Source organism: Acanthisitta chloris, unplaced genomic scaffold (assembly GCF_000695815.1).
Source record: "Acanthisitta chloris isolate BGI_N310 unplaced genomic scaffold, ASM69581v1 scaffold15686, whole genome shotgun sequence".
In the NCBI taxonomy this organism is placed as follows: Eukaryota; Metazoa; Chordata; class Aves; order Passeriformes; family Acanthisittidae; genus Acanthisitta; species Acanthisitta chloris.
Window position 1 is genome coordinate 5001 of NW_008679939.1, and position 15085 is coordinate 20085.

The 15085-nt window shown below is 41.2% G+C and overlaps 1 protein-coding gene across 1 annotated transcript; it reads right to left on the minus strand.

Annotated features, from left to right (window-relative positions):
* Window positions 1–3293: 3293 nt before the first annotated feature.
* On the minus strand, window positions 3294–14211 carry PRKG2 (protein kinase, cGMP-dependent, type II; the record flags this gene model as incomplete). Its single annotated transcript, XM_009077535.1, has 13 exons — window positions 3294–3541; window positions 4340–4406; window positions 5208–5270; window positions 5663–5785; window positions 6472–6635; window positions 7437–7578; window positions 8108–8197; window positions 8359–8495; window positions 10182–10332; window positions 11337–11435; window positions 12426–12494; window positions 13173–13267; window positions 14075–14211. Coding segments are annotated over 13 exons (1433 nt in total), but the record flags the coding sequence as incomplete, so codon positions are not given.
* Between the last annotated feature and the right edge of the window lie 874 nt (window positions 14212–15085).

Consider the following 15085-nt stretch of genomic DNA (forward strand, 5'->3'; position numbering starts at 1 on the left):
CACACAGCTCTCTGGAGGGACTTTAAAAGCACCAAGGGGCTTCAATCTCTCAGAACTTTGTCAAGTAAAGATGAAGATTCTCGCCACTAAACCACAAAGTCCTTGGGGACCACAGGAGGGCAAAGCTGTGTCTGTTCTGAGGCAGCTTGTGGCATAGTGGGAGGAGAAAGGAATCTCAGATGCTTTTCATTGCAAGTGAGACCTGTTAAATCCTGCCTAAGATCACAGAGATTCTCTGAAGGTCAGAACAGCTGTTCCCTCTCATTCAATGCAAAAATTTTACAGGCTTATGCTAACATCCTTCTGTGATCAAACTCAAACATTTGTGGCACTGAGGGCATTTCCTCCCCTTTCTATTAACAGATGATGCATTCAGACATTGGGATGCCCAACCTCATCCTTCTCAAAGCCCAGAGGGGCAGCTGTGAGGACATGGTGAAAATTCATCACTTGCACTAAAAACTGTCTGGAATGATGGTATATCTGGGAATTTTCTCTTTTATTCTGCTGTGGCTCCTGCCTACAAGTCCCTCTGAAGTGTTCACCTGCATCTCTGCTCTGATGTGGTAGTTGGGGGAGGCACTTTGATCTACCCAGCCTAGGCTAACCATTCCTCATCTCTGCCCTCTGTCAGGGAGAATCACCATCCCTCCTGCTTCCTGAGGCATGTTCTCTTGTGGCAGAAGTAGAGGGCAAAATGCATAGCTACAGCTGGGTTTCTCAGGAAGCCACACAATAAAAGCAAAGCTGACGAGACAGGCAACATCAAGGACAGAACTCAGACAATTACTAACATATTCACAGGATGCCCAAAACCTGAATGTCAAAATCTGCTGTTCAATGACCTTACATTAGAAAATGCAAAGATAAGCACAATCTGATCATACCTGTCCATACAGTTCCCCCATGACCTCCTGCACTTGAGCCTGAATCACTTATTTATCCCCTGGCTTTACAACAGGTAAAGTCTGAAGTACATCTCTCTATCAAAGACAGTTGTTAGTTCAAGTAATGTTTAGCTCCTACTGTATCAGCTTCTGCTTGTTTCTGGAAGACTTCAGCTCATTCACCTGCATACATGCCAGAAAAAAATGGATCAAATGTACACAGGAATTCTACATAAGTACAAAATGATCTGTGACCTCATTTATCATAGCTCCTTATGCATTCATTTGCCCAAACCCCACTAGGGAAACCAAAAGCTGAGTGGGGAATATGCTGCAAGAAATGACACAGTGACTGTCTCTTCAGGGGAGGCTTTTCTGCCTCAGTCTCTTCTGAATCATATAGTCAAGACATAAATCAGGGCTGCAGATCCAACTGCTGTATGGAATGTGCTTGTAAAAAATTATTATCTTGCCCATTGCACTGTATGTTTACTTTATTTGCACACAAATTAACAAGCTAAGTTAAACAAACTTCCTAAAGAAAATAGATCCTACAGCTGCACAGACTTAATGCCAACAGCACTAAACACACAGCTATTTCTTCACTTAAAAAACATATATATACACAATTATTTTATAGATATAAGGAAACTACCTGTAAATATAATGGAAAAATACATTCGAAAGCTTTTTATAAAACTTGGCACAATATTATTTGGACTGTAATAAAAATATTTATGAGAGAAAGACAAACGGATTCACAGAGAAACACAAATACCTCATGTCTAGTGCTTGTCTAAGTCCTGAAAAGAAAATCTGGTCTTTGGTATTGCTAAAGAGAGTTAGTTGCAAGTATCTACAGTCCCAGCTTACAGCTGCTGCTCCATCCTCTCTGACTGTGAATGCTTTACCACCACTTTGCACAGGCTTTGCTGGCTGCAAGTTTCCATAATAATTTGCAAACAGGCAGGGAAACAAAACCAGCTAAATGTGTCGTGTCTTCCTTCGAGGGCTCAATCATTAAATTCAATGGAAAATATTCTACTACCTTGTTCAGGCTGAATACAATAGAAAACATTGAAATTGATTAGCTGCCAAAGCAATGGTCACCCAGCAGTAAAAATTAACTATAACCATGGAACTGCCCCTGTGGCATTCCCTCCCTCACCCAGTGGGAAAAGTCATGACCAGCAGCTAGGAAGGCCATCCAGAAGTCATGGGTAACTGAGCCCTGAGCACACAGCACAAGTTGCCTGGGAGGTTTTCCATCCAGCATGTGAGACACTGTGCTGCTGCAGCTTCTGTATTGGAATTCAGACTGGACTTTGTCTCAGTGGGAGCTGAAACCAGTCCAAGCAGAGGCTGCAGATGCATTGATTCCATAAGCCCAGCATGACATCCAGGAACATTCCTGTTTCAACAGCAGTTGTGGTTTGTAACAGAGAATAATAGATCTTTTTTCTATATAAACCATGAATGCACAACATCCAATTGCATTTTTTTCCCTGCAAGGTAAATGCTTTTTGTCCACCCATTTTATCTTCACACTACATAAAAGCAAAACATTTTAAGCATGGGATATGGCTCTTTGAAGCAGTAAGGGAAATACACACCACAGTCTGCCTCTCTGGGCAATGCTGTTGTGTTTAGAGCTTGTTTCCCACTGGGTTTTCATTTGACCTGTCTCACATAGTCAACCTGCAGCAAAATTAGACTGACAGAAGAGCAGCTCCCACAGTGACACCCTTTTAGCTGCAACATCAGATCAAATCAACCTTTCGGTAAAAGGCTCTTTTCTAAGCATTTCTGGGTCAATGCAATACTGGACATTGTGGGGAACCAGTGAAACACAACAGACTTCAAATGGAAAATAAGTGCCTATAGTGTTAGCTGTTGACAAATGCCACAGACTTATTGGCTTCCAATACTCATCCCCTCCATCAAAAATAAAGACCTTATTATATCAAAATATTAGTTAGTGATATTTCCAATGGCAAAACCATAGATCTGATCCATAGTGTCTGAAAATGTTTGTAGAGACACTGTGCATCAAAAACCATACAGGTTACATCTGCTGACTGGATCATTCCCTTGTCACAGAATCATAGAATTTAAGGGTTGGAATGGACCTTACAGATCATCCAGCCCCAACCCCCTGACCTGGGCAGGGACACCTCCTCACTAGATCAGGTTGCTCAAGGCTCATCCAGCCTGGCCTTGAACACTGCCAGGGTTGGGGCAGCCACAGCCTCCCTGGGCAACCTGTGCCAGTGTCTCACCACCCTTAGAGTAAAAGACTTTTTTCTCACATCTAATCTAGATTTTCCCTCCTTCAGTTTGAAACTATTACCCCTTGTCCTATCATTGCAGTTCCTAACAAAGAGTCATAAAGAGATAGACACAGATTTTGGTGCATTATCCAAACAAGTTCTGGTTGCTGTACTGTCTTCTGTTCCTCAAGGAGTACTGTGCAATCTGTGCCATTTGATTTTAAGCAAGAAACAAGATAGCGAGTTTAGAACTATGAGTCTCTATAAATGTCCCAGAAGGAAAAATGATCAGAAATCCTTGTCCCAGCCTGAAAGTTCATCTGGAGGGATTCCCTCTTCAGGTGGATAGCTGTCAAAGTAGCTGTAATCAGTCGGTCCAGACAACTAGGACATTAAAGACACAAAGAAATGGTTGTTTCAGAAAGTATTTTTTCATTGATTATGCAGCATTTTTATTGCTACCAGTGTGGAAATGAAAGGCTAGTGTGATATAAATTACTTCTTTCAATGGATGCAATTCCTCATTCTTTAAAAGATAAACCTCCAGTAATTAAATTGCACAACAGAGCAATGGCATTAGCCTTCTTACACAAAAGCACTTCCCAAATGCTCTCAAACCCTAGATTTCACCCAAAGGCCTAAGTCAGTAAGAAAACATTTACAATTTACAGTCAGAAGGTAGTGACTCAAAGCAGATCTCACAATTAATTTTTGTTTCAAATTGAGGTCAAAGTGAGTTTCAAATTCTTTACCCTCAATCTTTTTTCATTTCAGGGCAGAGAGAAATAGGCCATTTAAAACCAGGAGCTTACTCAAGAGTGTGCTGTAACTCAATAGGAAGAAAATACATGAATTTGTACTCTGCACACTTATGTGAACTTAATAATGTGCCCATTACTGAGGCAAATATGGGGTTTTTTCAGCATTAGTTTCTGACCAAACACCATTTATTTTAGTAATGGTGAAAATCTAATGCAAAGTACTTAGGCAGAATAGTATTTCCATGACTTAACTGAATTTAAGTTATGTATTGCTTGTTGTCTCTCTTTCTTTCATTCAATTTTCCCTAAAAATGCTGATATGATTCAAATGCAGCTTGGGGAAATTTCACTATTGCCATCATTTCTCTGTAGCCAAGCTGAATCAGTAAAGCATCATGATGCTGAAAGCCAAAGCCAATACCTCTCTTTTTAAAGGCGACGTTAACTTCCTCACTTTCAGACTATCCCAGTTAAAACCACTCAACCACCTGATTAAAAAGAAATGAAAGACAGACAGGAAGAGACCAGAAGAGAAAGACAAGTTGTTTTCTGTCATTATACTCCAAACAGCTGAAAACTATGTGAACAAAGGCTGTAAGAAGTTTTTTTCATGACAACTCTTAGCCATGTAACAACACAGTTGTCAGAAGGAGGAAATTTGAGCACTGCCAGACAAGGCAGGAGGAGCTTCAGGACCACCAGACACATTGGCACTTCTCTACAGAGGAGATGCAGTGACAGGCAGTCTAAGACATGCATAATTACAGCCCTGCAAAGATTTGTGTGTCCCACTGGAATTCCACCCTCTTTACAGCATGAGAAGAGGGAGACAAGCAGAGAAGTCAAAGTGCTCTTTCCCCAAGCACAAACTACAGAGCTTAGAGACAGCTCAGATAAAAAGAGAGAGCAGAAAATGTTTAATCTACTCTCTTCATCAGAAGAAATAGGACAGAAACCTAATATTGCTCTGGAGCTCTAAACTACTTATTCTTAAAAAGCAACTTTTAAAGGGTCAGGAGGTCTGAAAGGCAGATGATGAACTGGCATTGATTTCTCTGAGAGCTGAATTAAATTCCTACATCAACAACCTGCAAGGAAACCAGTAAACAAGATGTTTCTAGATGATCATGCTGAGGATTCATGCTCATCTAACAGCTTGCTGCAGTTGCAATTATACTCAATAGCAACAGAGATCTCTCTTTATGGGTTTACCAGATTGGGTTCTAAAATATTAGATATATTTCAAATTAAAACCCCAATTTTCTTCTTGGCAGTCTCTTTTTGCTTACCTATGCTTCTTGATGTCATTAATTCCATTCCTCAAATTGCCTAATCTTTCTGTAGGGTTTTGCCTTAAAAAAAAAAAAAAAAGAGAAAGAGAAAAAGAATAAGAATTTATTAAATACTTCTGTATTTTAAAAAGAGCGTTTATAGGTCTCAGCTGCTTACATTTAACAGTTACATAGGGATGGAGCTTGCTCAGAACATGTGGTGTCTTAAGGAGATATAAGAAGAAGTTGCTCACTGCTCCTTTCTTTAGAGGATGTAACAAGCTTCTAGGAAGCCAAAACAGTGTCACTTGGCTGTGGGAAGCAGCAAAGGGAAATCAACTGGCTAAATTTTAGTTGCACATCTTTTTTTTTTCCTTGCCCAGCAGGTCTGGTCATGAGTTACAAAAGGAGGCAGATCCTAAAAGAGCTCAATTTATCAAACCTCAGGCTTTGCCACAAACTGATCCTCCTACCTGCAGAGTTTACGGATCAAGTCCTCAGGTCGCCTTGTAATTATTTTAGGAAAATCCAGCTTTTCAATGCCTTTGAGGATCAAATTATATGTCATCATTTGATCAGCCCCAGAGAATGGTGGACTAGAAAAAGAAAGCAACACTAATAAATGGAATGGCTGGCAAGAACAGGTGTGGCCATTACTTATTAAAGCAAATATTTGAGAATATGGAAATAAACCCCATGTTCCTAGTTTTAGAGCCTTCACCCTTTCAGCCTGTTTAAGGTATTAGAAAGTATGAAGTTGAGAAGCTTCCTGTAGGTGCCAGGGAAAATGCATGACCATGTGTGTCTCTCTAAGCCAGCTCTGCCTCCAATCTAACTCCGAGAAGGTTCCACCTTGTGTTACCATTGAGAATTCACAAAGGGTTGTGAGGGGAGTGTGCATGGAGGTAAAGAATGAGCCCTGCTTACAGTTCACCTACCCCACTGTACCCCATCAACCACTCAAGGGGAAAAGAACAGTCTGTTGTCAGTTGTTCCTCACAGAAAACATCATCATCAGTTAAAGGAGCTCTGCACCAACCAATTAGAGCTTGGGCCTGGTCCTTTCCTTGGATGGATAAGCCAGAATTGAGAAAATGTACCACACTTCATCTGTGACATTTCTGAAGGGATGGAAGGTAAGACATGCAAGGAGGCAAAAATAAGTATCATTTTGCACGTCTATTTACTGATGGGAAACCCTCCAAAGTGTTTATTTTAAAAATAACCTTGAAAAGGTTTCTAAAAACAAACAAGGTAAGAACTTAGAGCAGGAGGTACTTACCTGCCAGTAAGGAGTTCATACACCAGAATCCCAAGGGACCAAAAATCCACACTGAAGTCGTGGCCTTTACTCAGAATTACTTCAGGGGCAACATACTCAGGGGTTCCACAAAACGTCCAGGTTTTCTGCCCTGATCCAATCTTCTTTGCAAATCCAAAATCAACCTGATCAAAATCAACATATGCTGCATAATGCAGAGGTGTTTTGCACTGGGAAGTCTTAAGGTCTTAATTGCTTCCTTATCCCTTGCAAAGATCTCAGAGTTCCTACTTGACAGCTAAAACAACTACACAGTGTAGCTGTGAAGGAGAGAGAAGTAGTTCCCCTGGATTACCCAGTGTTATAAACCAGATCCATTTATTCTCACAATTCTCTTCTAAATTATTTTCCTTTTGGAGAGAACAATCCATGCTTTCCTTGAGGACATGAGATTTACTGCCCTTGGAAAACAATGGATTGCTCACTGTCCTCAGGGTGGTTATTTCATGTTCTTTGAAGGGAATTCTTGTTGCACTTTTCGTGGTAAGAGTCAAGTATGGCAGGAGTTCTTTACTGTGTTCCCTCTCTACAAAGAGAGGGAACCTATGATCGTAGAATGAACAACAAATGTAGAACCTATGAATGCTTGATGCTGGACAGGGAGGCAATTCTGCACCTGGGAAATGTAGTTCCTGCCTTGACATTAAAACTAGCTGCTGGGAGAACTTATTTTGAAGTTTATGCTGTGGCAACAGCTCTCAGAGACTGCAAATCCCCAGTTTGTCTGCAATGGCTTTCCAATGCCTTTGTTTCTTATTGTGCAACAAGAAGACTCTTCTCTACTGAAGCACAAGAGTTATTAAACTCCAGGATTCTGGTACTATAATTACATGTTGTCTATTTATATCCCCATGGCAAGGAAACAGGATGCAAGCACAAAAGGATAAGATTACAAAAGGATAACATTACAATGGATTACATCTTACCAGTTTTATATATCCTTCAGCATCCAAAATTAAGTTTTCTGGCTTCAGGTCTCTGTAGATAATTCCTATGTGATGTAGATAGTCAAAAGCCTCTGTCACACACCCAACACAGAACTTGGTGGTAAATTCATCAAAGCTGCCTCTGGAAAAAAAAAATCAACATATAATTTTAGGGGTTGGAATGGACCTTAGAGATCATCTAGTCCCAACCCCTGCCCTGGGCAGGGACACCTCCCACCAGAGCAGGTTGCTCAAGGCTCATCCAACCTGGCTGTGAACACTGCCAGGGCTGGGGCATCTCTTACCTCCCTAGGCAACCTGGGACAGTGTCTCACTACCCTCACAGGGAAAAACTTTTTCCTAATATCTAACCTCATTTTCCCTTCTTTCAATTTGTCCCCACTGCCCCTTGTCCTGTCACTGCAGTTCCTAACACAGAGTCCCTCTCCAGCTCCCCTGTAGGCCCCCTTAAAACAATCACTATCCTTACAGACAATTAAGTTCTAAAAATGCCTCACTTGTTAGCTGGTAATATATAACACTCAGAATATCAACTAAACTGAATCAAAGGTCTTCTCAATGGACAGCCCTTGAGCAGAGAACCTAATCAGTAGACCTGTGGAGCTGATGGGTGATTTAAAAGGGCAATGTTACACTCTGTCTGCTGTTACCTGTCTCTCAGCAGGCTCCACAATTCCCCTCCAAGACAAGCCTCCAGCAGCATGTAAACATACTTGTTGTCCTTGAATGTGCGATAAAGTCTGTGGGGACAAACAGCAGCAAATTATGCAAAACGAAACAAAATGCAACACTTGCAATGCTTTTTCTCCAGAACTCATATATGCCAAACCTCACTATTAATAATGCTGTCCAGTGGGTCAACTGGGGGTCAATGTTCAAGAAAACCTTATGGTCAACTTACTTTACAACGAATGGAGAACATATCTGCTCGAGGATTTTCTTCTCAGAGTAGATATGCTCTTGCTGTTTGGTGTCCACTACATGTTTCTTCTTTATACACTTCATGGCAAAAGCCATGTTCTCATTTTTCACTTTAACCTGTGAATAGAAATGATGAATACATATGAGGCAAAGAAAAAATGTTTTAGCAATCTGTTCTCAACAGCTACACTGATATCCATCTTGTTCAACACAGCACAGGACTGAAAGTGATGGCTGCAACAAGGGACAAATTCCAGATTTTCTGCAGAACTGTTTTGCATGATTTTAAGTCAAGCATCAGATGTTTTTAGCTTCCCAGCTCCCACCTTGAATGTGAAATGTGCCCTTTGTTCATTTTATGCATACAAAATAGCAGCACTTTGGATAGGTACTACATATTATAATGAGTTTATACCACAGTGGGTCCTAATTTCATAGAATCATAGAATTTTAGGGGTTGGAATGGACCTTAGAGATCATCTAGTCCCAACCCCTGCCCTAGGCAGGGACACCTCCCACCAGAGCAGGTTGCTCAAGGCTCATCCAACCTGGCTGTGAACACTGCCAGGGTTGGGGCATCTCCTACCTCCCTGGGCAACCTGGGACAGTGTCTCACCACCCTCACAGGAAAAAACTTTTTCCTAATATCTAACCTAATTTTCCCCTCCTTCAATTTGTACCCATTGCCCCTTGTCCTGTCCCTGCAGCTCCTAACACAGATCCCTCTGCAGCTTCCCTGGAGCCCCTTCAGCTCCTGGAAGGTGCTCTGAGGTCTCCACACAACCTTCTCTTCTCTAGGCTGAACAGCCCCAACTTCCTCAGCCTGTCAAATAGGGGAATTTCAATTTAAGATTCCTAAACACCAGCATAATACACAAGAACAAAAACCAGAGGCAGTTTAGGAAAAAAGCATACAAATTATTTTGCATTGCACTGAAATATTATCCAATATGCAATAAAAAGATGGACGTTAAAACTAGGCTTCTCAGAAACCCTGGAAGCAATTATTTGTGTTCTACAGCTGGAGGACAACTCAATTTTTAGCTTATTATTCAGGTGATGCTGTAGAATTTCCAGTGTGGAAATTATTTTTTTTTCTGAAGCATGAATTGGAATAAAGCAATTGATGCTCTAACTACTGTAAAGCATTATTGACTTCACTAAAATCACACAGTCTCCTTTAATTTACCATTACCTTCAGCAGCCTGACTAAAACTGCTCATGGCTTTTAGAGATGTTTGCTCCTCAGGCAGAGGAGAGTGGAATTTAAGACTTCAGGCTAATGAGGCTCTTGGCATGCCAGAAACACAGCTCTTCACGCTAGTGAATATGACTCAAAAGAGCCATTACAAATTGTTGGAAATTTTGTATTCAACACAGCTCGGAGAGAGCTCACACTGGTTATAGTTGCTGTGGGGCACACTGAAGCAATTCTAGCAACACAGACTTTGTGATGCTATGGACACAACTTCAGGTCCAGGCAGATTCTTGGGAAAACATTTGCAATTCAGGGAACACAAGACAGGTAGGCACATCTGTAAACTCCACATGCACAAACTGATGACATGTCTAGTGACCAGGAGGACACTTTGAACAGCAGGAGGTGAAGACACATGAGAATGGATTTGCTTCTTTAAACATCCAAGTCCTGAAATTTTTTTAGCTATGCATTGCTTTACATAGAATTATTTCTTCCTCAGAGGCACAAGCACATAGAATATTAAAACCTTTCACATTATTCAGTGGCTAAATCAATCATCTGAGACAGAGAAGTACTTGAATATGTTTAAAACAATGTCTTACAAGCTCAACCCTTCCGAACCCACCAACACCCAGAGTTGTGACAACTTCTAAATTCTGGAATGGGCAAGGAGGGAGCTGGGATACTTTCTCCTGCAGCTCTATCATCTCCAAAGACACCTCTTTGGTCAACTGTCCACAGAAGGATCTTCCTCTGCATTAAGAAAATGAACATAGGTTAGTGCTCTTCCTTGTCATTACTTTTATGAAAGGAAAAGGAGGAAAGGAAGAGGAGGAAAGGAAGAGGAGGAAAGGAAGAGGAGGAAAGGAAGAGGAGGAAAGGAAGAGGAGGAAAGGAAGAGGAGGAAAGGAAGAGGAGGAAAGGAAAAGGGAAAAAGGAAAGCTTTCTTATTTCCTAAAAATCTTAAGTCTCTTTTATGCAGAAGCACTTTCTTTCTGGACATCCTATGGCAGTAAACTAGAAGCAAAATGCTACTGAAGATCACTGAGTACAACTAACAGTGTTTTTAGCAAAAGCTGATCCACGGTGAGATTCCTATTCATGCAGTCAGCTGCAAGACTTTGGGCAGTCCCAAGGTGGAGAACCAATGTTTGCAGGACTGTGTACCAGCTCCAGCAGAATGATCAGACATAAGAATGCAGCTATGTTTCTAAACAGAAATAAAACACATTCTGCTAATCTTCCAGTAGTGCTCAGGTTGAAATCAGAGACAGATAAACTAAAAGTCTGACCCACAGCTAAAAACAAGCGTCAATACCATCAGTGCTACACGGAAACATTAAAAACGAACAGTTTCTTTTATGCCTGCTTATTTCTTTTTGAAACTACAATTAGTCTTTTGCACAGTAATACAGTTTCAGTAACTCAATCAGGAGTTAAAGTTGACCTTTAGGGGTTTTACCGGTCAAAGAATTCACCATTAGAATGCAAAATTTATTTGAGCACAATGTCACTTCTTTTCTGTGCTTGGTTTTCTTGGGATAGAATGAAGTCAATATACTGAGATTCTATGTCATTTTTGTTTCAGACAAAGTTTCTTGCACTCCATAAGCATATCCAGACTGTTTTATTACAATGACTGCTGCCATTCCTAGGGGTTCAACTCCAACTACCATGCACGATTTTACTTACCTGTCTGTCACTCTTTCTAAACTGATTTTCTACTAAAGATGCACCTAACAAATGATCTGACTTACTTTGCATGTCGCTTTTCGTCTGCCTGGGCCAGATTAGCCACATAACCTTCCAGGTAAGTTTGGAGCTCCTCATAAGTTCCTACAGTTTGATTAAATGTCCTAAAAACATGAACGAAACATTATAAATTGCTGAACATTTGAGTCATGACTTAGACTAAGCTTGACATAATCATTTTGACAGTATTTTGAGAGCTCTGAAGAGGCAGTTAAGAGCTGAAGTACCAAACTTTTGCCAGAGGGTAGGAGGACAGAGTGCCTGATATCCGCATGTCGTTTCATGTTATGTGCAAACAATTTGGAGCAGCCTGGGTGTACTTGGGATCCTACATGGACTATGGTTATTAAGTGTGGTTCCACCATCCCTACCACAGGAACCAGCTTGGTGTGAGTCCAGGCAATCAGACCTGTCCCAATGGATAGAACCCTTGGTGCAGAGATTGAGATCACCTCTTCAACTTCACAGGTGAATAACAGCACTGTAGGAAGAAAAGACTTAGAATAGACTAGTTCTGTTGGAAGGGACTTACAACAACCATCTGGTCCAACTGCCTGACCACGTCAGGGTGAACCAAGCTGAAGTATGCTGAAGGATGGAGGTTGTCCACATTTCAAGCAAGCATCTTTACAGCTAGCCTTGAGAATGCAGCTTTGCTGTTTCACTTTCCACTGGGAGCTTCCTTTCTTATAAATTCCATCTGTTCCATTTTTTCCACTTTAAGAAGAGCAAAATTGGCCTCTAGCTGACAAAAATAGGAATTTTGCTGCATGTCCCTCTTGACAAAAGGACATGCTGAAACAAGGGACATACTTTTGTTGTTCCTTGAGTGGATGAATAGCACTGAAGTGTGAAACATCACCACTGCAAGCAGAGAAAGACAAGAATAACTCTGAACTGCTCTTACACTCCTGTGCTGCAGCACCTGCTGTCAGCCCCTCGGCATTAGCATTCCAAAAGCACAACCACTCGTCAGGATCCACTGAAGAAAACATTGTGATTGTTGCCTACAGTGAAGTCATATTAACCTCCTGGAAGTCTCGTATTGACCTACAGAAGGAGGATGAAGTCCCTCATTAAGCTGTAGTACTTACTCTCTGTCTATGACAAGACACTCCACGTTGTATTCATCTGCAATAACGTTCGCAGATCTGACATCGTCACTAGGAATTGAAACATATTAGAAAATTTCAGAAGCATTCAAAGTACCTCCCACTGCATTCATGAACCAAATATGAAACTACAGCATTTTAGTAGTCATCATTATTGTCTAGCACAGTATTTGTTCCAGTTTCAATGGGGTTTGAATCATGGCATCCTTTAGCAACCTTCCAAGAAATTAGGGTGAAATGTAATCAGCGCTGCATCAGGATTTACTACTTGTTTCTGAAATGATTCTCAGATCTAAGACATTCCAGAAACAAAATGCTTCCCTACTCAATCACCCACATAAATATGCATTGTGTGACTCTTTGCCTCTGTTTCTTACTGTCACGGGCACAGGAACAGCAGCTCAGACCAGTCATGATTGGATCTCATCCACTGTAAAGTCATATAAAGCTTAGCACAAACTTTCATCACAGCTTTTACTGAAATATAAACAATGAGCCACAATGCAGAGAGGACCAGCATTTGACTTCTACAGGGAAAACCAAAGACAGATGACAGTGTATACTTTCAAGTTCTCTCTGCAAAAGACCAAAACATGCAGACAAATTCAGTCACTACTTTCACCTTTACCATCAAAACACATATTATATTATATACAAGTTCTATAATCCATACATAGGGGTAGGATAATCGAAATACTACACATCATGAATCAGATGATGTGAACTGACCTAATAAGAGCCTTTTCTCCAAAATAATCTCCTTTATGTAGATTTTTAATCAGCTGAGGCTGTGAGTGATCTGCTGTACTCTGGGTAACTATCACCTGGAAAGTACAGGAAGAAAAATTGAGCAAGGTAAAAGTTCGAAGTATTGCATGGCTTTCCCTTCTTTTCTGTGTATTTCATTTATGTCTTAAAACACTTCAGTTCCCACAGGCTTTTTGTCTTCCCAGCTGAACAGACAGCCTCCAGCAGCATTAACTAACACTTCCCTTCATGGGATTCTGCTTCCACAGTAACTCACGTTCTGCTGATGCTCACACCCATTAGCAAAAACCAAACCAGGATACCTCCAGACACAGACACATTTTGGAAACGTTGCTGGAAGTTTATTGATGAAAATTCTCCTGATTTGAGTCCTGTGTCAGCCTCCATTGTAACAGCTGATGGATAAAAGCTGCTGCCTTGCACCTCTGGGACTAACAAATTGAAGGAACAGACTGAGTCACCTAGGCCATTCTCCATTAAGTCTAGGACTCCACTACTTTTTAGATATTTCACAAATCTATGTTTTGCCCATTAGATATTGATACACCTAGGACAAGACATAGGATCATATCTCATTTACAAAAAGAACTGACTTTACATCTTTGCTGCAGTGTCAAGAGGCTTCAGGACATACTTCAATGACATAAGGAGAATAGGGTAACATGGGTTCATTGTGAATGCAAAATTAGACTCCCTGAACCTCTGAAACACTGCTCCAGGCTTTTATCCTGGTATTGTGGACTTAACAGCATCCTCAAAAACACTCTGCACAGATTTTACTGAACACCACACTTCTCAAGGTAGCTTTTCAAATACAAGTATTTGTACATGTTACTTTGTAAGTTAGCTTTATTATATCTTACCTTTCCACTTGCTATTATAAAGAAGGTGTTTCCTGCTTCTCCTTCCCGAATAACATAATCTCCCTTGTCATAGTACTCCTGTTGGAGGCAGTGAGAGACAATAGCGTCCAATAAATCGTTTAACCAATTTGAAAGTTCTGATTAGGGGATAACAATAGAAAAATATCAAAAGCAAAGAGGCTGAGGGAGCTGGGGTTGTTTACACCAATTTGAAAGTTCTGATTAGGGGAAAACAAGGGAAAAATATCGAAAGCAGAGAGGCTGAGGGAGCTGGGGTTGTTTAGCCTGGAGGAGGCTCAGGGAAGACCTTACCACCCTCTACAACTCCCTGACAGGAGGTTGGAGTCAGGTGGGGGTTGCTCTCTTCTCCCAGGCAACCAGCAGCAGGACAAGAGGGCACAGACTCAAGCTCTGCCAGGGGAGGGTTAGGTTGGAGATCAGGAAGAGATTTTTTACAGAGAGAGTGCTCAGGCATTGGAATGTGCTGCCCAGGGAGGTGGTGGATTCACCATCCCTGGAGGTTTTCAAGCTGAGACTGGATGTGGCACTTAGTGCCATGGTCTAGTAATGACGGTAGGGTTGGACTTGATAATCTTGGAGGTCTTTTCCAACCTGGTTGATTCTATGAAAATCCCATTTCCAAAAGTAATTTTGGGCTTGACACCTCAGTGGGAATGCCTAAATCATCTACTGCAAACTACCAAGGCACCAAATCTTCTGTGTCTGCTAATGAACCCTGTCTTCATTACCTGATTGTTCAACTTTCAGTTAAGCATTTTTCCATGTTAACTTTCAGTTTTTTGATCTGTTCCTCAAAGCAAAAAACCTGTGTTTCCTGCAAGTTGTCCCTTGCCACTGCTTAGGATACTGCTGTGCTAAGGCCATTTGCCATTTCACACAATCAACACCATGATCTCCTCCTCCCCCTTGTGCTGGGGCCATGCATCACTCTTCTGCCTCCTACAACTAGTTTGGGCTGAGGTTCTTTGCTTTCTTTTCTTTCTCCATCTG